The 24950-nt window shown below is 38.6% G+C and overlaps 1 protein-coding gene across 1 annotated transcript in view; it reads left to right on the top strand.

Moving 5' to 3' along the window:
• Window positions 1-24950, top strand: part of PCCA (propionyl-CoA carboxylase subunit alpha) — a 277064-nt gene that overhangs the window by 238431 nt on the left and 13683 nt on the right. The window contains exon 23 of the mRNA XM_032202998.1: window positions 22017-22157. Coding sequence (XP_032058889.1) covers window positions 22017-22157 — 141 coding nt within the window. The remainder of the gene's footprint in view (window positions 1-22016; window positions 22158-24950) is intronic.

Genomic DNA, 24950 nt, shown 5'->3' with positions numbered 1-24950 from the left:
AAGGAGAATTTTGCTTTGATATAAAAATAAATAAAACAAAGCATAAAACACAAACAGAAGAAAAACCTCCTTATACATGTTCTAAAAATTGTTCATAGGTGTTAACCATATTTGTAGAATGTGAAAAAGCAAAAATATGATACATAATGGAAATACATTGCAACTTTTTATAGTGGCGGTCAGATGGACAAATATTTCAGAGATGAGGAAGAAAATGATTCAAAATGCTTAGTGCTTGATTATCACTTGGTATGTATGCCAGGTTGCACCTGAAAACAGAAGGCAGAACAAATGGAGAAAATGAACCTATTCAGTGAACAGTGTCTTATTTCACACAAATAAAGGCTGGATATGCTCCTTAGCTAAATATGTATATATACTGCATAACTTTGAGTCATATCTCTGTGAATAAATTTTCAGAAGTGGTAGGTCAGTATTACTTCCATGTAAATCACTGTAAGTTATGAATTCTTACATCTTTCAGAAAACAGGATATTGATGGTTTAGGTTTCTTTGCTTTTTCCTGCTCAGAGTAGGTTATTTCTCTCAGTGAAGAATTAAGATTTTTTTTTTTTTAGTGTGGGGGTTTGTCTGTAGCTTGCCAGTGACATCTTTACTATGCAGGCATGCACGTTGGCCCAGTGGGAGTTTCAGTTCACTTCTGATTATTTCCCAGGCTTTCGACAGAGAATTTCTCAGGCTCAGATGGTTCTTAGTGATCATTTCAGAGCAGTTCTCTTCTATCCTGCACATCAGTGCCAGATTTTCGAGGATGCAAACGCAATATAATGTGGCTATATAGATGAGGGACCAGATTTGGTATGCTCATTCCTGGAATGTGAGGATGTGCCAGGTACGTGGGTAAATGCAGAACAAGTTAGATTCATGAGTAGGCATTTAAAAGAGAAAAACTTCAGGATTGTGTGGCCTTTGAATATTGCATGTATACTGTATGTTAACTAAGCACATTTCTGTCTCTGCAAGTCAAATACATGTATTTGAAAAGGCACTGGTTTCAAAACTCCCTGTTGATCCTGGTGATACTGTAGAGAAAAATGAGTTCTTTCAACAACAGAGAGGGAGAGAGATGAATGTTTTAATCAGAAGAACAAAGAAAACCCATGTGCACTAGTCAGTAACTGGGTTAGTGGGGAGAATTTACCTTTTTTTAATTAAAAAAGTGAAAAATTAAATCTTGCTCTTAGACTGCTTGTTTCTGCTTCCAGTGATCTGGTGGCATCATTACTTATTAATCGATGCTATTTTCTGTGCACAAGGAACTTATTTATTGTATTTATATAACACTGCCTAATGAATCATGTGGCTGCTTACAGTGCAGTAATATTGCAATAGTTTTAGTTATAAATATTTTTAATGTTCCCTTTGGTGATGGATGGATTATTCCTCGTGCTGAAGGCAATGGCTCACCCAAGCCTTTTCAGAGAACAATTTGAGTGTCAGTTTCACAAGTGAAAAAAATCCTGAAAGGAAAAGGAAGCAATTCATTCACAACGGGACATGGTGCAGAGGAGGATAACCTGCCTTCAAAGATTTTTGTTTCGAGTATTATAATGTTTAATAAATAGTTTACTTCAAAGGCCTTTGCTGAAAAAAAATAAAATAAAATAAGCAGCTTTCCTGCTATTCTTGTTCACTGGTCCAGTGTTGCTATAAGTAGCTCATATCCTGTCCTCTGTGGTCTCAGGTGGTTAGCTTTTGTTTGTGAAACCGAAGCTTCAACCAAAAGAGCTGTGCCACTACTTAAATTATTAGGTAGCTGACAATATGTCTTAAAAATCAATGAAGCTCATTGTGGAACTTCAGAGGTTGACTTCTGCATGGGGAGGAGGGGTGTCTGTATTATTTTGGGTGATGAGCAAAACCAACAGATCATCAGATCATCTAAAAATAGAAGTTGCTAAGAAAGGAGTTTAAAGTAAATTCTTCACTTCCATCTTCCCCCAGTGTGCACTTTTTTTTTCAGGCATTGTTCAAGTTTCATAGAGTACCAGATATATAGGGAGGTCATTTAACCTGTCTGCCATGTCATGATTAGCAATAACAAAACCCACGCCTGTTTGAAGTTCCTCTGACCTGTTCTGTATTCATTTCTGTATGTCTTTGTTTTGTTTCTGCTAAATGTTGTGCTTGGTATTTGTGTTCCATTGAGTAAAGAAATGACTCAAAGCTTAAAGGAAAAGGCTTGGGTGTTTCCCAAATAATTACTTCTTAGGTTTTCTAGCTCTGGGCATATGAACTAAGCTACCGTTCTGTTTTCTTCCATTGTTTTCAATTCCTAGTCATTTCAAGTCATTTGAGGGAGTAGTGTTGTGTTGCGGCCATCCTTCAAAGCCCTGTGTTGGGGGCACAGTCGGGATATGAAAACAAAAGCATTCAATCTCTGTAGGAAGGATCTTGAAGCGGAATTGCAAAGATCTGGTCTTCAATTTGTAGCCCATTGTAGCCAAAGCTGTAAGCGACGTTATGTTGAATAGAGTTGAGCCCTAAAAGAAATGAAACTGCTGGAGCTACCTTCACTTCATCTGTGCTCTTAGGTGATTGAACGTGGACTGCTTTTTACAGGGGGTTAACCCGCTCCTCCCAGGTAATGCTTTATACTGAGATCACACCTGGCATTTGAGATCTGGAACATAATCACTAGAGCGGTTTTCTCTGATTGGAGATTTATTGGGATGAATCTGAAGGCAGATACACACCCTGTTTGCTTGGCCACATCCAAGTCAGAAATTTCCATTTGTTGTCGCAAGTGGATAAGAGAATATCCCATGGATAACAAGCAACTGCTCAGTGGAAAAAAGAAATCAATGTCCTGAATATATCTCTTCACGTGTCCTGCACTTTCTTTCCAGTTAAACGTTAGGTAGTAAGAATGATGGGGGCTTGATCAATGCATCCTCAAGATGAGATCCAAAATGCAGCCTCCAAGAACACGTTAAGAGAAAACTAAACATGTAAATGGGCAAAGTGGGACAAGCAAGATGCCTAGGGGTGTTCCAGAAACATAACTCCAAGCCAATGAAGCAAGAAACTTTCACCTCACATGTGACTTTGACTAAGGAGGATATATTTGTCACTGAGGATCAGCGGCATAAGGAGAAGACTGAGAGCAAACAGCTTCTCTGCAGAAGCAAAACTTTATAATCCTATACAGGGAGGGTGAAATACAGTCTCCAAGGAAAGATGAAGTATGTAAGACTGAGCTGTTTCTATTGTGTAATTTATGATCTTCAATAACATCCTTGGTTACTCTGGTAGGAGGAAAGCTGTTTTTTTTGTTTGTTTGTTTGTTTGTTTTTTGTTTTGTTTTGTTTTTTTTTGTTTGTTTGTTTGTTTTTTTACCAAACAGTCCATATGCAGAAAAGTAGAGGTGGTTCTGAGAAGATTTCAGAACTTCACCACCAGAACTTCATGGTCTTTACTATTGACCATGCATATCACCATGACTGTGAAATACTTAGTCCCCAGAACATGTCAAGGAAGTGATTACCTCAAATCAGCTCTTGTTCAACTTAGAACTAATGAATAACTATTAGAAACTAATCAGTGTTCTAATGGCAATTAGGAAAGTGGGTTAAATTACTTGAAATTAAGATGAGTTCATGTATCTGTGTGGAATTCCATACTGAGCACTGAGTAAATGTTGTGGTGCTCAAAGCAGGAATAGTTAAACTATGGCCACTGGTCTACTTAGGCTACCATGCCACTTGGATCCTTTGTACTTCAAGTAATTGCTTGAAGGGAGAGGATATATGGTTGATGACCAGGATAACCAATAAGTTAGAGGTGCGTTTTGGCTTAAGCATACTCAACTGCCTTATAAGAAAGCCATGAATTTCCCTTCCAACTATCCACCACTAAATCTATGTATGTGACTTGCCTCATTTTCCTTTCTTCATAGAAGGGCCTTTTGTGAAGAGGTTGTTCCAATTATCACCCTGAAATAAAACTCTATAGCTGCACTTCCTTTTAAAGGAGAGTGTAGCTTTGTTTTCCTGTCCCATTTGCCTTTTTCTCTTTTGCTAGTATTTCCTGAATAAGGGACAGCTTTTTTTTCCAGAATTGAAACTGCTACCTGCCAAAAATTAGACATCACAATCTGAGATTACTCCATCAACAGAGAGAATCAGGTACTTCCAGGAGCAATTCTCTTCCATGTACTTTTCTGCTTCAACTGTAAATGGCTTTACGTTCCCATGTCTGAGCTTCAATATCTAACTTTCATGCATGAAGTGTACCCCAAGCCATCTACAGAGGGCTGACATCAATAAAACAGGTCCTACAGGAACCCTGTAGTTTTTACAGCATCATGCAGAAGCCAGATACCTTCAAACCAAAATGGTAATGCTGCCTGAACCTCACCCCTAGAGCTGGTTGAGATGTTACAGGAAATTTGTTAGAGCCTAGATCTTACTGAGAGCATTACCAACAAAGTTTCTCTTTAACATCTGACGTACTATCTAATAACTTAACCAAAGAAAACTTCCTTGAGGATGCCTTTAAAAATGGCATATCATCTTACGTGTATATCTAGTTATATAAATAGTTATATGTACACATGTAGTTATGTATAAATAATTTGTACACACGGTATAGATTTATATGCATTTCATACAAATGATCTTGTTAAAGACTAAGGTGACAAAAGGGAAATGGTTTAATGTTAAAGAAAAAAAGAATGGGAGAATCAGATGATGATTTTACTTTTTGTGTTCAGGTAGTAGGGTTCTCTATGTAATAGAGAAGTGTAGATTTTTCCTTCTGTGTGTAACTTTGTTGGCATGGATGCTAAAGGAATTAATAGAATTGTAAAACCAGCTAGTAACTGATACTTCACCTGAAATACTGAAACTTCAGGAAAATGAGGCTGTGAGGAATAAAAAGAAAAAGTAACAGAGCCAAATAATTTGTCAGTGGTTGCTGTTGACTACTACACAGTAAATTGCCTCACAGCCCCACTGGCAGAGCTTCGGTTTTGTGGACTCCAGCAGTTACAGTAGTTCTGCATTTAGCGTATGTTGTATCAATTACTGTATGTCATTATGCACACTTGTAAATTATGGAAGCTTCTGTTTTAATACTTCAAGGGAAATAATTTTGCATATACATTGTTAACTCTGTTTTGTTCAGTTTTCTCTATTTTGAATTTCTAATTTTGAATTTCTCTAATTCGAATTTTAATATTTCTGAATAACTAGATTTAGCATTCATGCTATTTGGGGGAGTGTTGAGGTAGATTGCGGTTGGCATAAGGATGTTTTTATGAAACTGGTAAATGGGAGGAAAGATGGATGAAGCACACTGCCTTGTATTTCTTTTGCAAGCAGACATCAAAACACTGATAGAAGTTAAATAGGATCAGAAAGGAATTATTTTAAATTTTAATGAATTCATACCTCTTTCCAAGAAAGCCAGCTTCATTCCTAAAACGTATTTAAAAAAAAAAAAAAAAAAGAGAGAGAATTTGTGGTTGATTTCTGAAAGATGTGAACTCTAAGGACTGTTTATATTTAAAATTGTCATGCACCTCTCTGTCAGTAAATACATAAAAACGTACCAGTGTTATTCTAAAGTATTCTGGCTTCGCTCTCTTGTTTTTTTTACTCATTTTTAAAATATTAAATCAGTAGTAAAACGTAAGAGCAAGTGTGCTATGGAGCGTACTTCCCCAGTATTTGCTATGAAGTAAAAGCAGGATTGCACAGTACATGTAAGTTTGAAGAACTTAATAAAAAAAAGAAAAAAAGAAAAGGGTCAATACCTTGGTGCCTGGGAACGCTATTGGTACAGTATTACTTCAGAAATAGTGCAAGCTAGCATAAGTTACTATAGGAAAAATGAGGATTTCCTTAAAAAGATTGAAAAGCTGAAGGATCGTGAGGTTCAAGGACACATTTTGTAAGGGATTAGGAGCAATCAGAAAAAGAATTCCTGCTGAAAGTCAGTGGCTGTGGAAACCTGTACATTTGATGTCTTGTAAAAGCTTCTTTTCACACAATTTCATTTATGGCAATTTTTAAATAACATGATTTTGCCAGAGTCCTTATGTGTAGTTCTTTTTGAAGATAAGAGAAGATACGTCAATCTTGCTGACATTAGTTTTTTTTGAACGCATGTATTATAACTATAAAATGTTTCTTTGCTTGTATTAACTAATATTACAATCATGCATTATTTCTAAATGAAAATTGGATGTCTTGGGATATCCTTCCAAGATCTATAGCATTTCTTGTTCTGTTTTGAACAGAGCAAATTGAAATTCATGCAATGTGCCCTTCAAAACACAGTTTTCTTCACATGATATTCATCAAGATCATTTTAACATTAGTATGCCTTCATGTTGTATTAGTTCAGAGATGACTTAACAGTTCAAACAATAATGTTTTTCAAGGAATGCTGAGAATCTCTGATACTTCTTTCTTAAGTTTTTAAAGTTTTTTTTTTTTTTTTTTTTTTTTTTTTTTTTTTTTTTCTTTTCTGATATCTCATGCAATATAACCTTGTCAGAGGATAATGATGTTCAGGGTGTAATGGTGCTGCCTGGTAATTTTTCAGATGGTAACTGTACTGGTGCTGACTACGAAATTCTGACTCTTCTTATGTGAAACCTAAAGGAACATCTGAAAAGACTTGAACAAAGCTCGGTATTCACTTTAGTTACAATTCAGTCATATGCCAGAAAACTCACATTTCTGAGTATTGATTGTGTTCATTTACCACAGCAAAGTGCATTCATTGATAACTACCTGCTGGTATTGAATCAATCTTATGTGAAGCACAGGGCATTATTGTCAGGTAGGATAAATAATATTGACTCTATTTTAAAATGAATACAGCATAGAAGAAATTAATTTGGTTCTATGAAGTCATTTAATTATATTCTATTGACTATATAAACAGTGAAGTTTATGTAACAATATGATATCATGTGGCAAGTTACAGCTACAGGCTCTAGCAAGGTTACCCCTCCGTAATGGCACTAAACATATTTTGTTTTGTTTTGTATTAAAGGAGGAAGAGAAATCCAATGCCTGTAATCAGACATAAAATAGTATCGCAATTGGTCCCAAATTCTATGCAAATCTGTAAGTGGAACTGGAATTGTTGTCTTTACTGACTGCAGCAAACCAGCTCGTTGGTTATGTTGTAGGTCAGCAAATTTCGAGGCTTCAAATATTATTCTGGCCAGTGTACTCTGCTCTCAAAACTCCTTACCTTCCAAAACAAGCAAATAATCAGGAATAGGAGAAAGGAGTCATGTTGATTATGCTTGATCATCTTTCAAGCTATTCGGTCTGTGAAAGGGTAGCAAGGAGGGAGAGCAAGTGCAACACAACTACCACAGAAGTGAGTGTGCTGTGGAGATAGCCTCACAGTTGCTGTTGCATTTATTCCCCTATAGTGATAAGAAACTGTATTACCATAAAGTAGTTAAACAGCAGCAACTAAAGCAAAGAAACTGAAACACAGGACCCTTTCTGGGTTACAGGCAGCCATGCAGCTGAGATTTAGTCATTGATTGCATGCGCCCAAACATCATCTTCACAGGCTATACGGTTAATCTTCGAGACTTGGTAAATGAGAAGAAAAAGTTATAAACTGCCATGTGCCATATGTAAAGGGTAGGAGACACTGGTAATTCTGACAGCCTCATGTGACTCTCTTCTCATTTTAATTAATGAAGAGTGAATAATTTTAAGCCAGTTTGTAGCTGTTTGAACATCTATCTAAAATCCAACACTCTTGGACACAGCAGTGAGGTCAAAAAACAAGCAAAGGGATTAAAACTGGTGTCTGTATTTGAAAAGAAGGTACAGGATGTGACTATAACTGGCTGATATAATTTTGTCGTGAATGAAATTTGCGTAGAGAAAGTAATTCAAAGGGAAATGAAGATAGATAGACAATTATCACTAATCAGTTTTATAGAAATAGACATACACTGTGGTATGATTATAACCTTTTTTGACAACAGTAGTTTAGTATTATACATTCAGATGTCCTTAGGCATCAGACCTAAATGTCCGGAGGGGCTCAAATGTCTGTTTTGGCAACTACTGCAAGATTCAATTGTACTTTAAGTGTCTGAGTCAAAGACAGTGATCCACGAAGCTTAATGTCCAGCAACCTCTGAAGTGTCCTCAGGACGCCTACAATAAAATAGGCTTCGTAGCTGTCTAACTTAAGGCACCTTCATCTTCTTAGTGACCGTGATCTGGCAAACTAGATCTCCAATCTTCACTTATCCCCATTGTGCTGCTGAAACAAAGCACTCAAAGTCGTCTCAGGTTTCCTGAGAGAACAGTCTTCAGAATCACCTAGCATATGTGGGCAACACTTGAGTTCAGCCCAAAGCCTAGCTGCTGTGGTCGTCAAAAATCGTAGCTGTAGAAGGTAGAGATGCTCGCTTTTTACAGCTCCCCTCACTACTGAGAGAGCACTTGCCTAAAAAGGTGGAGGTAGGGGTTATATACTGACTTCCACCTGACGGGATTGCAATCTGCTGTGTCCCTGCAGTGTACTGTAATTGCCAAGTCTTAGTGTGGGATAGTGGCAAAACCTAGTGGTCCTTTTGGTACACCCACCTTACTTATTCACGTGTGGTGTAGTTTTAGTTACCTACTGATGAAAGTCTTTCTTTACCGCATACATTAAATTATGGAGTTGGTTGCCTTGTCAGCCAGATTCCGGCCATTTTATAGACATTTAAGTTTAAAAAAAAAAAAAAAAAAAAGAGAATAAAATATATATGTTTTTGCAATTTGTTTCACTTTAAAATTTTATTTGTAATCAGTGTTATAAGACTGATCTGTTCAACTTTCCTCTTACCTCACAGTGAAACATTTTCAGTTCAATTTCTTTGCAAATCTGAAATTTGAAAGACCAACCAGGAAGCTTTAAAGCATCGGGATAACCTGCAGGTCTCTTTCTTCCATTATACTGAGTAGTGAGATCATTGTGTTGGATAAAATCAGTACTTGTTATTTCTAGTCTTAGAAATTTTTCCTCCTCTTCATCATCATTTTACCCTGCCTGTTAATGCTCAGGCATTTGTGTTTTGCAGTGGCATTCTTTGTTGTTACTTGTTTCTTTTCCTATTCCCAAAATAAGTTCATGTAACTACTGATACACAGACTTACTCAGATTGCTTTTTATGCCGAGGCTGATTAACTAGTATGTTGAAAATAGATCCACAGCTCTGGATGTGTTAACCTACTGCGTTATTGGAGCTAAAATTCTCGTCAGTTCACTGGTTTTTACCTTGTGTCCAGTGGATCACTGCTAGTCTATAGCATACTCCTTGTGGGGCCGAGAAATTCACTGTACGATTAACAATAAACTTGAGCATGAGTTCAAGTTTCTTATGAACAGTGTTTTTGTCTTTTGATGCTAAGAACCATAGTTAAAGAGACTCGACCAAGTTATCTGGTGATCAAGAGAAGCACACTACAATTTGCATTTCACTTTTTAAACCAGCAGAGAAAATAGCATGGTGAACCTGGAAAATAGCTCTTGGGCCTAAAGCAGTAGCAGCTATGAGTGTAATAGTCCAAATGTACTGTAGGTTGTTGGATTACATGCAGTAAAATGCTAGCATGAGAAACAAAGTTTTGATATGCAATAAGAGAAAACATATAAAATGCATCTACAACAGAAATCTTACAATGGTAATTACAAACATATTTAGCGTGGCATAAAAATGATTGTAGGGTAAGGTGAAGTGTAGGACTGATTAAATATTTAATCAAAGTTCATTGTCTTTGAGTTTCATTTGAATATAAAGAAATATTCCCGGGTTTCTTTCTCTACTGTTCTCATGATGATTGTCTGAATCAGTTTCACACCATTCTTTAATTATTATGTGAAAAATCAAGAGTTGGAATCAGAAATGAGAGTACAGAGAACAATATACACCATGCTCTAAATTTATTACTCACAAAAACTTAGTCTGATTTAAAAATAAATAAATAAATACTGAGTCACTTTAAGCAACAACTGCAAAATGTTGCCCCGAGGACAGAGGTTAACTCAATTGAGAAATAATGGCCAAAACTCACACACTAATAACTTTTGGGGGGCTAAGGGTAATTTAGCCCTTGAGAAAACTCCATAATTTAATGTGAAATGCTTGGCAGAAAGTGTTGTAGTTTAGAGGCAGGCTCAGTGGGTTGTAAGAATTGAAAAGTCTCTTGTACAAAGGCATTTATATTTGCAACTTTTTTTATCTCCCCAAAATGTATGTTGTTATAAGTAAAATTTTTAAAAGCACTCAGAAATTTGCAGCATGAAGTACATTAAAGTTCATTTCAAGGTTGTGTCCAATAATACAGAAGGTTGTGTGGGAATACTTTCTAAAAGAAAAGTGAAAGGTGGAGTTTTCCAAATGCATGAAAAAGATTTGAGTGGACAAAATACTGCAGATCCATCTTTCTTAGTTTCTTAGTCACTTAACGTGAAGTTCCCTAATGCTTTTAGCAAGAGTTGTTAAATGGGGTGTTTTTGTCTTATCTCCATTTACACGATTGCATTCTGCTGTCCTGTCAAGGGTAATTGGATGTGGTAACGTTCATCACTTCATCCTGTCCCAAATCCACTGAATAATGTTGCTGTTTAAAGGTAAAGGACTCCCAGGACTCACTTTAACCTGAGCCTCTTACGTGAATGTTATGGCTTTGGGCTAAGATAGCTATGTCATAAATTGCTGAAGGAATATTTGGAAATTATTAACTTTGTACTTGTGTGAGTGCAATATTTATAAACCTGTTTTTGAAATAGGTACTCCAATTCATTATCACACTTAAGGAATATGTTTAACTATGCAGGTGCTTAAAGCTGAAAATAAGAGGCTAGCCTTTGATTTTTTTTCTCTTTTTGAATTTTAGCATCCATTTGATCTCAATTTTTCTGCTTTTCTTTGTGTCTGCTCTGCAATATTTTATGTATGATATGCAATGTCAATTTAATGAAGAAATGGTCCCTGGAGCAGAACTGGACCCTACTTTCCTGATTTCAGGGTCGTATCTGGGCTTAGGGAAGGAGGTGGCTGATCGCATGGTGCTGAGTTGTTGCAGCAGCAGAACTCTAAAAATGTATTTTGATCCAGAAAGGGGGCTAGTTGTAAGCACCATCAGTGACGGATGATCAGGGGTTTGTATTGCCATTTTGGATTTAGGTGCTTCAATTCTTCCTAAGTGTCCTGCTTTAGATATGTAAGTCTTTATTGGATCTAGCCATTAGATATTAGGATCGTCATGTAGGGCCTGAATTATAAAAGTATTAGTCTGTAATGTAAAAAGCCCCATCCTGCAGAAGATGGTAGGGATGACGGATTCATTTTTCAAACAAGTTTTCCAGGCAAATCTGTCCATGTTAGTGGGCAGTGTAGCAACTCAGTTCTTACTGAACTGAAAATTCTCAGCAACGTCTCTTGGGTGAGACCATGAAATCAGTGGGACTATTGACAAGAACAGTCCAGGACAAAAACAGATCCAGGATTTAAAGCCCCTTTTGTCTTGAATGTGAGCGGTAATGCTACTAAAACCCCTGAATCAGTTGCTGGGCTGTTTAATTGCCATGCAGTTTGGCAGAAAGAGGTACAGCAGAGATTATCATAGTTTATGTAAAGCTGCACCATCTTTGATGGTTTGAGTCCATATAAATGTAGTCACTTCTTTCTCTTTACTTCCTCTCACAACTGCCTAAAAACTCCTGCTTTGAATTTTGAGTTTGCAACAGCCTGAAAATGCATCTGGGCTTGCCCAGGTTCATATGTTAACTTACCTGAATTACCATACTTCAATCCAGAGGGCTTTGTAAACTGAATCGAATTGCCTTAAGAGGGCCCTGGCTTCCTACACACATTTTTCTCCAGTTGTAGATGTCATTGTGCTACCTGCTGTACAAAACAAAACAGAAAGATGCTGTGGCTTACCAAGTAGTATTTGGAAGCACTCCAAGGCAAATCAACAGACCAAGCTCTAACCAGTTCTTGTTCAACCACTAGAAAACTTTGTAAACTGTAAAAGAATGTAGTTTGCTCTGTAACTCTCCCTGTATAAAATCTATAGACAAAAAGCATTTTAGCTGTCTGTGCAATATGAGACCTATCTAAATATTCTTTATGGCACGGATATTCGCACAGTGAAGGAAAAGACTCTGTGCTCGGCTTTTTCTTCCATTCAAGCAAATGCCAAAAGTTGAGCTGAGCTTGAAGAGATAAGGATTCAAACATTTATTATTCCGTGGCCACCCAGAGAGGGAAAACATGGTGTCTGGAAATTAAGCAGCATTTTCTTGGCATTTCTGTAGACCAATTTCGCTATATGTTTTTTTTTCCTAGAGAGGGATGTGTTGTGTTCCTAATCAGATAGTACTTTTCAAAAAGTACTTTCTTACTGCACTTACTGAGTAACTTATGATCTTGTAATTAACCAAAATAAACCATGCTGGCAAATAGTAAGCATAATACAGGTGTTAGATTGCAATATAACTGGTACTATGGTTTTTAGCATCTTTATTGTTTTTTCTCTTTTTGTAGGTTGTTACCTTAGTCACTCAGGCCTCTAGTTAAATCAAGGCTTAAACGCACCAGGATTAGCTTAATCAAGCTCTACAGGCTACCTTTGCAAGCATTGTCACAACGGACTTGCTTTTTATTGTTGTGAAAATGCATGACTCTAACAAATTAAGCAAGATAGATACACAGGCAACTTCGTAGTCACCTGTGGCCACTGCAGTTCATTGCAATCACTATTAGCTGTTATGAGCTATTAGCTCTTCTCAGACAGCAAAACTCCAGGACAGCGGAACCGAACTCCTCTCTGAAAGATGTTTTTTTAGACTTGGTGTTAAGAACAGGAGGAGGACAAGCGTTTACCTGGGAAGCACTCCAGTTTTATTTCAGAATACTGAGCCCTCTGAGACATTTTGTCTAAGATACATTCGAAATCTCAGGGTGAGCAAATATTACAGTTGCAAGTAGGTAAAGGAGGTTCAAAGCATCAGCACACTTTATCTTGCCTGCTGCTGCTTCTGAGTCTGCTCCATCATCTTCTCTGCAGCGAATGCTTGTAGTTTGTCCATTGATGCACACGTCCTGTAGCAGTGGTCATTAAAAGTTGATTGCTATTTTTTGTTTGTTTGGGGGGAAAAAAAAAAGTCCTATTTTGCAACCAACTGCTGTTCTCTGCTACACAATGAGGAGAGAATTGCATGGTACTCGTCAGTGGCTACGTTTTATTGTTATAGAATAAACAGGTCAAGTGTTCTTGCTTATTTAAAATAATTGCACAAATCAAATTAGGAGTTTTTAATTAATGTATGTTAAAAACTACTGTGCTGTTTAATGGGGTCGGTCATGTTTAACCACAGTCTGTACACAGCTGATCAGATATATATTTTTTCTACTCCAGAATATATTGCATATTTAGTGGGTTTGATTTTGTAAGCACTTAGGCATGTGCTTTGTCTTACACTAATAAGCCCTGGTAGCTACTGTGGGCCTGGTTACATACAAAAAGTTAAGCAAAACCCTGTAGGATGGGGACTCATTTCAGAAATCAAGTAGTCAGAACATTTCAGAAAAAGTAGTTGCTTTTTTCTTGTGCAGAATTTCCATACCATTTTTTAATATATTTTTTATCAGAGAAATCTGTATTATTCTTAAAGGAGTTTGTTTTTTTTTTGAGACAAAAACCAAGTTGCTAATGATACAACTAAACCATTTTCACACAGTTGTAAGTGTCGTGTCAGGAACCTATTGCTAACCGAACAGCAGATCAGTTGTTGTGTGTTGTACGTATGTTCCGCACATGGTGCTCAAGGCAGTTCTCACTGGGCTTTTCATTAAATAGCAGATATTAAGCGAATGTTTTAAGTATAAGTTGACCGTATTTGAAGCCATAAGAGTGATGAAAGTGATGCATTATGTCACTGTAACATATTGACATTATCAATTATGTGTTATTAAACAGCTTAGCTAACTGAATGATTTACCTTGTGTTTAACTGCCTTTTTCAATTAAAGGTAGCAAATGCTGTAGAACCGGGGCACAGTCATAGAAACCATATATTTTCTCCTGTTAACACCAGCACTGCTGACATGCAAGTGATGGGAGTGTTGGCATTTTGCTGCAGGCTCTAATGGGCTAGTTTAAACGGTCTAAAAAAAAAAGTGATTAATGATTAGGAACAGGACTGTTACACAGCTTCACAGCTCTTTCCCTCCGTGCGTTTCCATTTATGTCAACTAGCCGCACACTTGGGAGGTGTTATTTCAAAGTAGTAGTAGTCAACATAGAGATTTTTTTTTCCTTTTTTTTTTTTTTTTTCTACTGCTATTTGTTTCTATTTCATAGGTCCCTTCGGTTGGCCAGATATAGCTAATGTTTCCTTAAACTTGTAAACTTCAGTGACAAAAGAGGATAATCCACCAGCTTTATGCCAGACCAAAATCTAAACTATTGAACTCCAGCATAATTTCTGAACAGTGAATGCTGTCTTTAACATCACTCTGTTTGCTCCCGTTTGGCTTATTGTGTTAGAAATAATTTAAAGGTTCCTCTCAAAATGACTGAAGCACTTTGTCAACCAATAAATGATTTTCTTCTGCTATTCAGTTGATATTGCAGCAAGCAGTAATTTGTACATTAGTACTGCTTTGTTTGTAACTGGTAACTGTCCACCCCCAAATCTTCCCTTATATACATGGATACACATATACGTATATAGTTGTTACGTGACTTTCGTTGGGAACTGAGGTCGACAAACATTACTACGACACTTTAAACTCCACTGAGTTTAGAAAATCCAATATATCATTCTTTTTAATTAACCTTAGGATAGTGAGATGCTGGTAGATACAATGCATTCTCTTTGCTCTTTTATGCTAAGGCAATATCGTACACTGAAGAACAGCAGGGATTAAACACTCAAGGGGAAGAGACCTTGTATTTTGGGGGAATTTTATTTTATTTTACTGGGATAAGATCTAGGCAGCATTCACCCTGAAGTGTCATGTTGTGAAGGGTATTGTTTTCTTGGAATAGAACATTGAATAGCATATTGGTTACTATCATTTGGTATTTTATCACTGGTACTTTGGTTTATTTGGTATGATTGGTATTTTATTAGCAATCAAAATATGAAGCTAGTAGTGATCACAATATGAAACTAAGTCCTAAGTTTTCTGAACAAGTTTTTATGAAGTTTTCTGAACAAAAAGCATAAGAAAATAGTTTATATAATAATCTAGGAGCAGATGTGAGGCGTGAGATGATTTATAGTGCAGTGGTGTTACTGAATAGCATGTTGTGGGATAAGGCGACCCATCTGCCAAACAGATTTGTGTGTCTATAGAGGAAAAAGCAGGGCCCAGTGGTAAGCACGTCACCCAGTTGGCTTGTCCTCCTTGAATGGGATGCTCAAGATGTCACTGTAGCTCATCTTCCTTGTGTAATGCTGTTTCTAGCTACCTTTGCCAAGAAACCCATACTCAGGCAGGCATGCTGTTGACTCAGTTGATAGACTTCAGACAAAAGTAACAGTGGGAATGGTCCTAAAAGTGCTGTGGTCCAATCCATCGCTTGTGACCAGAGGACGAAGCCGCAACTCTGTATGTACAGTAAGGACTTGGGTGGGCAGATTTGGTCAAAGTCACCATTTATTTAAGATGAGAGAATTTACAGACGGCAATGCAGTGATGAATGGTTGTAGTGCTTTTTAAGCACTTGGAGATGACAAACAGCTCCAAAACCTATCTTTGACATTTAGTCCTGTACTTTTTTTTTGGTCCTGTTGCAGACAGAGCTACGTGTTGCTTCTGAGAGATTTACCCCTTCTTGCTTGCGCAGTGTATGGGTGGGGATTTTTCAGGGATTTTCTTGTCTCCGTACGGGCACAGACTAGAGTATGTGTAGTTGTTACTACAGGTGAGTAAAGCTGCTTCCCTTCTTCCTCCTAATTAGGACATTTAACTTATCAACAGCCACTTGAATTCCCGGTCTTTGAAGAGAAACATTTTCTGTTTAAACCACCAGCATTTCGAGCCTGCAGCTGGGTCAGGGGACCATCTGCTCTGGGCAGTTTGCGAGTGTTATTTATTAACTCCGGCCCCCAAAATCTGGATGGTGGGGCGACTGTTCCCAAGGCACGCTCTGCTTGTTCCTTGTGGTTTGGAGGCATGTGTTGAGGTTCATTGCACGCAGTTTTCCTGCATTTTTTTTTCTCTTTGCCTCGGACCCTTTACTACGGCTCTCTTCTTTAGCGGTGATGGTAAAATCCATACATTTTCCGAGCGCATCACTCCAGCACTTTCCCCCCGTAGTTCACAGTGGCACTGCTTGTGGGCAGGTTTCAAAGGAACCTCATCTCCATATGGTTTTACTCGATAATCCTTTATCCACCATCTTCAGCTCTCATTCCGTTGCTTTCTTGCCTGTGGCTACGTTTCTATCTCTGCATCAATTAGCACAGTGATTTATACAACAAGCAAGCAGTTTAGAGGTAATGGTACACAATTAACATCTCATTCCACCATAAAGGGTATGCTAAATACCCCAGTCACTGCTTTCTCTGCCTGGAATTGAAATAAGTGTTTGTCCTAATTCATATGCTATCTGATGTGAAGTGGGCCTGCTTTGTACAGCACTACACCATTAATCTAATTATAGATAGCTGCAAATGAAGTGCTGTCTGAGCGCCGGGCCGGCAGAAAATAGCGCTTTTGTCGTTTAGCATGACTCCGTGAAGGAGGATCGCGCCGGGCCCGGCGCGGTGGCAAAATGGAAGCCCGAGCCCTCTGGCTGCCTGTTGCATCCCTTCTAATTACAGCCGCCTTGTAAACACAACCGTAAATACAGCCGGAGATGGGCTGGCAGGCGGCTTGCAAGGGGAAATCCTCCATGTGGAGGGGGATTAAATCATACAGGCCCGGCCCTCGGCCCTCCAGGCCCGGCCTTGGGTCTGGCCCTCCCCCCATTGCTGCTGCTAAGGGCTCTTGATTTTTTTTTTTGTGGCTGCTTTGTATGTGTGGCTTCATTATTATTATTTATTATTATTATTGCTCCATTAGACTGAAGGTGCCGCTTTTTTTTTTGTGTGTGGCTGTTGGGGCCAGTCCTCGCCACCCCCATGTGGAAATCAGCTCCTGAACTCGTACCATCACAAAAACAAAACCAAACCAAAACAAACAAACACAAAAACACAACCCAAAACTTCCAAGGTGTGCAAAGTGCCTTGTAGCTCCTTCATCTGGAGTAGGAAAGCCTGGGCTCTAAAAGAGGGTGGTGCCAGACACCCTGCAGTAATATGGGATAACTGCATCATTTTCCTGTTTAGGTGCCCTGGTGGAAATCTCAGCGAGGCCATGGGCGGTCACTGTGTCAAAATGGATAATGCTTCATAAAAAAGGCACTGTACTCGTTGCATTCAGCTCGGCAACGTTGCTTATTATTGCCATGAGTGAATACTGAATAAGGTATTACTCACGAATCTGGGATGGTCAAACTGCAGGCGACACACAACAGTTAAGCGAGTTGAGATAGGATGCTGATTAGTAATGTTAAAGGGAAATTATGTGACCACAGTTAATAAATTTCGTTGTTTCCAAAAAATGACACTGTAAGGTTAGCAAAAGTAATTAAGATGCACAGCAGTTTCTTTACTGAAACCTGAGCTACGTAGGATTTTCACCCTTCTGACCACAAGAATGACAGACATTTGAAAAACATGGGTGAACATTAAGGTAAAGCTCTCTGAAAATCCACATCTGGTCGGCAGTCCAAACAATGTCGTAAGTACCATATGGGTATTGATACATTAGATTGCTCTATAAAATCTCCAATGGAGTTTGAACATTTACAGCTTCTGAGGACACGAGTTTCATGTGTATGGGGAAGATCATATTTAATAAACTAATGTGAGTTGTAACAGAGTGCAGTCTTGAGCATGATACTGAAGGTATGCAGTTGTAGCCAGTAAGGGAAATTTATCTCTTCAATGTACAGAACTTGTTTTTAAGTAAAGATGGGGTTCAGGTGTGCTGTGGCCACCTATTTAGTAGCAGCTGGTCTACTTCTTGTCTGCTGACTTGGGAGATCAGTACTGTATATGTCTACAAAAATACCTACAAAACCCAAGGTATAATTTTCAATGTGTTGCTTTCTCTTTTCCCCCACCTAATCCTTTACACTGCTGTTATTACACCTTTCTTTCTTCTTTCTTTTTTTGTGACAGAGGTTTGGTTGTAAGAGGTAGTTTGGCATTACAAAAACATCCAATTCATTTAGCAGGAGAGTTAGGATACTGTTACGCTAAGAAAACTATTAAGTAACATCCCCTTTGCCTCCTGTAATTTTTGTCAACTGAGCATGGACTCCAGCAGCCTTGTGGAAAAGAAACACCTGTTTTCTGCACCATCAAAAGCTGTGTGGTTCCTTTCAGGTACTTCTCTATTAACTTTGCTTTGGCTGGAAGAATTAGGCTCCGAAACCCTGCGGAGCGGAGCAGTGGCTGGTGACAACCTCTCCTCAGCGCAGGTCTGATGGCTAGCAGCTTTCATTGCGCCGGGAGTCCACCGCAATCTATTTATGACTCCAACAGATGTTTCTTCTGTTTTAGGCCAGTGGAAACCTTCTGGTCTCTATTTATAACCCAAACTTTACAGCCTTCCTCAAGTTACGCCCCTTGCTTTCTCCCATCTTCTCCTCCTTGGGAAAAAGGCGAAAAACCCAAACGCTGTCCACACTCCATTTGTATAAAAACGTCTACATCGTATGTACAGTGTTGTCCTCACACGCTAAATCAAAGGCATAACAGCAGTGTTAATCATCCTTAAAAAAAAAAAAAAAAAAAAAAAGTATATTCTAAGTATATTCTTAATCATCTTTGTTTTAGTGGCATAGGCAGGCACTGATTTGTCTTCCCCAGAATCTTTTGGGTCTCCCCAAGCCATGGGCAGCTTCCCGGCGAGGTGAGCGGCCCCCCTGCTCCTCCTCCGCAAACCTCATCCCCCAGAGATGAGAAACAGCTTTACAAAGGGACGCTTATGTGGGTGTTTAGTGGGGTCCAGGCGGCAGCAGAAATACATCAAAGGTAATCTTAAAGAAGGAACCTTTCTTTGCTGCTTTGTCTTTTTATATTCTGAAAGGTCATTTGTGAACCAACTGTGCCAAAAAAGGCCCTTCCCCGAGAAGTTTACTGTTGTTATTTTTTACTTTTTGATTACAGTAACTTGCTTATCCCCCAAACAGACTAAAGAACAATAAACAAATACAAAAGGAAAAGGAACAGCTCATCAATAACAAAGACCTGCGTTTTAAAGCTTTGAGTGTACTGGCTCTTACATCTCACTCCAAGCAAAGCAGGAGTCCTGCAGAGAAAGGAATCTAAAAGATACGAAAATTATAAAGATAGTAAAAACAATGTTTGGTTGGGATATTTTAACTTGCTGTGTAGAACTGAGCTTTAAAGTGCAGCACACTGAGGAACATGGTTTTCCCCCACTGCTGTAAGCTGTGAGCGCATAGGGAATTGTGTGTTTCACTCGCTGTGAAACGCCGTAACTCAGATGAATGCAGAAGGTATGGCTTTCACTTGAAGTTTAAATTTTGAAATTGGACAGCTCAGAAGCGTTGATCTCTCTCTCTGTAAGTGGCTGGAAAAAAAATGAAATGGCATCTAAACCCAATCCGTTGGAATCACATCAAAATAGTCTCTTGCAAGAGGCAACAATACAGCCCACAAATCTAACTTCTGTTTTCTTCCTTGTTGTTTCTTTTTTATTTTATTTTTATTTTTTATTTTATTTTCAAACTCGGAGTACAAAGAAGACACTAACCATGGATACTGAAACTGTGCAATTTGGTGTAATTATATTCCCCCCCATAGATTTAATGAAGGACTTTTAAGTACAATTTATCTTTGATAAATAGTCCCTCTGCACGGAATGTTTATTAGATTGACAGCAGAATACACTCTGCAAGCTTTTTTTCCTTGCCACTTATGACTCAGACGAATTTTAATAGGAGTAAAAAGCTTTTATTTGCACAGTAATTTCACTTAAGGATCATATCCTTCAGAAACTGGCAGACACTTGTATGTCTTGATTGCAAAACAGACACTCAGGAGCGAAGAAACATGCACAAGATGTTATTATTTGACTTGTCACACTGCTGCAATTCTATTTGCAACTTCTGTCATCAAAGCTCCTCCAGGCATCGCCTCCCCTCTCCCCACAGCACACATGCAAGTGAGCGCACACTCTGCTTCCAGAAAAGGAGCCCACTGCACTGAACGGCCTTCCTTGTGCGCAGAGATAGCCGAGTGTGTTTTGGTTTGGAGAACGTGAGCGCCAGAGGCTTAATTGCCACGACGATGCCTGCAGGAGGCTTGGAGTTAAAGCAGCTTTTTGCATACAAAATGGTGCTGGTGTGCGTGTGCCACCGCGGTTATGACCAAGGCGTGCGTTTGGGAACGGGTTCGGAAATCTTTGGGTGCCACTTGCAGCTTTGGGAAATATTGTCGTGGTGTTTTATTACATTTACCCGGGGTGTGGAGGGAATGGTTGGTTCGTTTGATCATTTATTTCCGTGTACTTCTGAAGAGAAGCAATATTTCTAACCAAACACCTACCCTGTTCTTTGCACATAATCTGCGTGTGCAAGCGCCGTTTGTGGAGGACGATGATCCTCCGTTACCTTGTTTTATTTTGGCTTTGAAAGCTGCTTTTTAAAGATGTCATTGCCGAGTTAATTACCTTTTGCATGTATTCCTAAATACCTTGTTCTCCTCCCTAGAGGAGCAGAAGGCAGAGTCCCCCTTTACCTTCGCCATAAGGGGATCGGATTTTTTCTGTCTGTGCAGAAATGAGAAGTAAAGACGTTTTATTGCTAATAAAACAATAGCTAATTGTTTTGGAAGAAAACATACTGTTCAAAGCAAGGTGTTGAACTTTCCATCAGCAAAATACACATTTGAATTGTAAATGCACTTCATCCGATGCTTATTATTAAAACCTTTGTTTAAATTATTGATGAAGTGTGGTGCTGGTCTTCGCTCAGTTGGCCATGGGGAGGAAGGAGCTTCACGCAGAGACCTGCTGCCATCTACTGGATTTTTGCATTCATTTGCAAGCGTACTGGGACGAATTGGAAGGCCATCTGTCTGAATGCGATGAATTGTCAACGGGATTGCAAGTTTTTAAAAACTAAAAGCCTGGAGCTCAAATTAGTGCATGCATTTAGATGTTTTCAGAAAGGTTTTGTTTGATCTGATGCTCTTAGGGACTTGGGCTTCACCATACTCTTTTCCATTTTTAATCGTTATAAAACATAAGAGAGAAAACATTTTTTTTTTCTTCCTTAAGGAACATAACAGCTGCTGAACGGTTTTTATTGCAGTTAAAATATCTTAAATACAACCAAATTATTTCTTCATTCTGCTTGTGTATGAAAAATGGAAATGAAATTGTTTACGATGTTCAAATTGCAAAACCTAAACAAGTTATTCTCTTCAACCATTAAATGTGAGCAAAATAAATGTTTAAAAAGTAAGAGACTTAAAATCAATTGTGTCATTGAAAACGTGTCAGACTTTCCCAAAAGATCAGTTTCTAATTCAGCACAGTGATGGGAATGAATTTCCAGTACCTCAGTATTCTTTATCCACTAATAATAATTTGCAGTAGGCGTAAGGATATTTGTGTTTTTTAAAATTTGTATTTCCCCTGTCTAATCCTATTTGTTTAAATGAATCTGACATTTCTTTACTGTACTTGATTAGTTCCTTTTATGTGCTCATTGCTGCAGTTTAGGGTCAACATATTTTTTTTCCTACATCCTGAAAATGAAACTGAATAAGGATCTCAAACAGTGATTTTTAGGCAGTCCGGCAAAGAATAGATAACAGATGTATTACATAAAAACATAAAATAGTGCGGATTATTCACTGGAATTCACCAAAAGTGCTGTATGCTAAAACATTCCTCTTCCTATTCTTTAGTACAAATTGCAAATACTGACGAAGGTTGCAGCAGAGCTGAGCAAGTACATGCCAGAGAAAGCAGCAGAGGACACCTCCAGCATTTTGAGATCTCCCATGCCTGGAGCAGTGGTGGCAGTTTCTGTCAAGCCCGGGGACATGGTAAGAAACGTGATCTATCTATCTGCATTTGCATTATCTATTCCACACAAATTTCTCCTTGGTGCAACTGAAACTACAGGTCACATTTTTATTTTTTTTTAACTTCACCTGTAGAGTAAAGTGTGCTGAAGGATGTGTGCTGCTTTTCATTTAAATTGTAAAAAATAATAAGGAAGCACCATTCAAATTAAAGTGGGTTTAAAGGGAATGTGTTTGTCTGGTTACAAGTCCACAGTTGAAACTTAACCAATAGCTTGGTTTTGTGTCAGAAGTGCCTTGACAAGGGGAAAAAAATGTGTATGTGTGTAAATATATATAAGTAAATATATGTTGTTAGTGATAGAAATGGGATTGTTAGTTTTCTGCCATGTAGTAATGAAAATATAAGTAAACACAAGGGACACAGGGTAGATATTACCTTTTTTTTTTAGTAGCATTTCACAAGACACATGACGTTTATGAACCGAGAATTCTGTGCTGGGATTTCCTATTCTCTTATGGGAATTCTCTTGTCCTGCACGAGGGATAAACTTGGCATACAGAAGGGCAACAAAACATGCCAGTGCTGTTCTGGGTATTTCCAGTGCTTCTCATCTGGTGTTGAGCTGGAAACAAACATAAATACAGTGTTTTAGAGTTGCACGTAAATACTTCCTTGAAATCAGCTTTTTATGAAACTCTACCACATTGTAATCAAACGTTATTTCTAATGTCAGGGCCCTTAAGTGGATCTCTCAGGTTGTGCAGATTAATTTTAAAGCACTCGGTACTGTTGCCGATTAAATGATGTAATAAATGTGCATGTGGCACTTAGGAACAAGATTTAGTCACAGAGTTATAATCTATGGCACCATCACAATTTATGGCAACGAAATCTAGATTTCTAGATTTTCTTGATAGATGATATAAGAATGGGATAAAGATCTCAAGTCCAAAATTAGCACTGTGTTTACTGTGTGACAGTCATCAGTTGTGCTGGTAAAGTGATTTGTTATTTTTCTGTGATGCCACTGTTGTGTTTAGAATATCTGGATATTTCTGTCTATTCACAAAGATAAAGGAGTCAATCTGTTAATACTTAAATTTGTAGGGGTATATGTTCATGTTAACAAAATAAAGAGATTTCTGAGAAAACATTACTAAGTACAGCTAAGTAAATATTAGCAAGAGATAAATTCCTTTAGATCACACTTAGATTTCTGGTTTTGTGATATATACACACACACATAGTTTATACCTTTAAAAACAGCAATATTCAATTAAAATTAGTCACTAAGGCATTGCATGGAGTGAGAAATCTGTGATTTCTGTACAGGCAGTGAGAGTGACTGACTGAAGGAGACCTTAAGCAAATACTTTTTCCTGTGAAGAACGAAGGGAAGGATTCTTAATCTTTTTAATATTTTTTAATATATTTTTGAGAAGTTAATTCTGCTGCGTGTTACAGCTTTCTTGTGTGTGCCTTGGAGAATATTTCTTGTTGTCGTGAAGGAACAGAACCAGTGGAGAAGGAGGCCAGAGCCAAAGGGATTTAAAGTAAATAAATAAATGAATCTCCCCCCACAAATCCACAAGTGGTGCAGTGCATCAGAGCATAAGTTGTTAAATAATGTGTGGAGATTTCTTTCTGTTTTCCTCTCGTGCAGCTTTTTGCTGGAGGCATCGAGTGGCAGAGCGTTCGGACGGCGTAATCTAACGTTCTGCTGACCTGAGCTTGTCAATGCTAATTGTGTGGCTTTAATTGCAAAAACACATTTGCGTTATTGAAAAGGGTTTAACTTAAATCCTTCCTTTTCAGGACTAGTGTCAAAACGTTTAAAAAAACAGAAGCGAGTGAGGGAGATGAGGGTAGCATCATCTATCTGCGCTGAAAAAGCAGTGGGATGGTGTGATTCAGATTACACGTCTTGGCTGCCCGTCAGAAACCAGCTCACTCACTACAGCTGTTCAAGGCGTGATGGGCAGGGAACTGTAGCTCCCCGATAAATACAGCTCCTTTTGTTGCACTGCTTGGGGGAAAAAAAAAAAAGTCTGATTTCTTTAATCTACTGGAGAGATGGGAACTTAAGCAGCTTCGGCTCTATAGGGCAAGCTCTGCGTTTGCAGCAGTGCTTGGCAGTTCAGATTTTGCAGCCCGTGTGGAAAACAGCACAGCTGAAGATCAGCAGAGAGTGAGGTAGTTGTCCTTTTTTCCCCGCTCAGGTGTTGGAGGCTGCCTGGTTCGTAGCTACCTGAGGCTGTTTTCTCCTACCCTGTGCGGGCAGCAGAGCTACAGCTCAGTCCCTGCGATTCCAGAGCGGCCAGCAGCATGGGGAGCTAGGCTGGGTTACCTCCTTCAAGGAAACTTTGCAACAGGGAGGCAGCAACTCGTGAGGGATGTATCGCCTTTGTCTGAAGAGCTGCGTGTGCAAACCCTTGCTCGGTGCCTGCAGCTCAGCTCTAGGGCATCACACCCAGCCAGGTAAAGCATATGGTGTTTGTTAGTCCCTCTCCGTGCGTCCTTAGCCAAAGGAGAAGGCGACGCTGCTCTCTCCGTTAGTTTTCCTTGCCCGATGCAACCTCCTTTTTCCTTCACGTATAATGTTCTATTTTGGCTGCTGTTGGTGAAAAATACTCGGGGCCAATGAAGCCCGGTAGAAGATTGTGTGAGCATCCTCTCTCCAGCTGGTCTGATAAGCACTTTCCAATTCGTTTTTGCCAAAAGATATTGCATATGCAAGGAATTTATTTTCTTTTGTCTGTAAGATGATCTATAGATCTTAGTAACACAGTGGGGAAGTGCTTTTTGTCATT

The sequence above is a fragment of the Aythya fuligula genome, chromosome 1, assembly GCF_009819795.1.
Source record: "Aythya fuligula isolate bAytFul2 chromosome 1, bAytFul2.pri, whole genome shotgun sequence".
Classification (NCBI taxonomy): Eukaryota; Metazoa; Chordata; class Aves; order Anseriformes; family Anatidae; genus Aythya; species Aythya fuligula.
The sequence above is the reverse complement of the archived record's forward strand: the minus strand, read 5'-3'. Positions and strand labels throughout refer to the sequence as shown.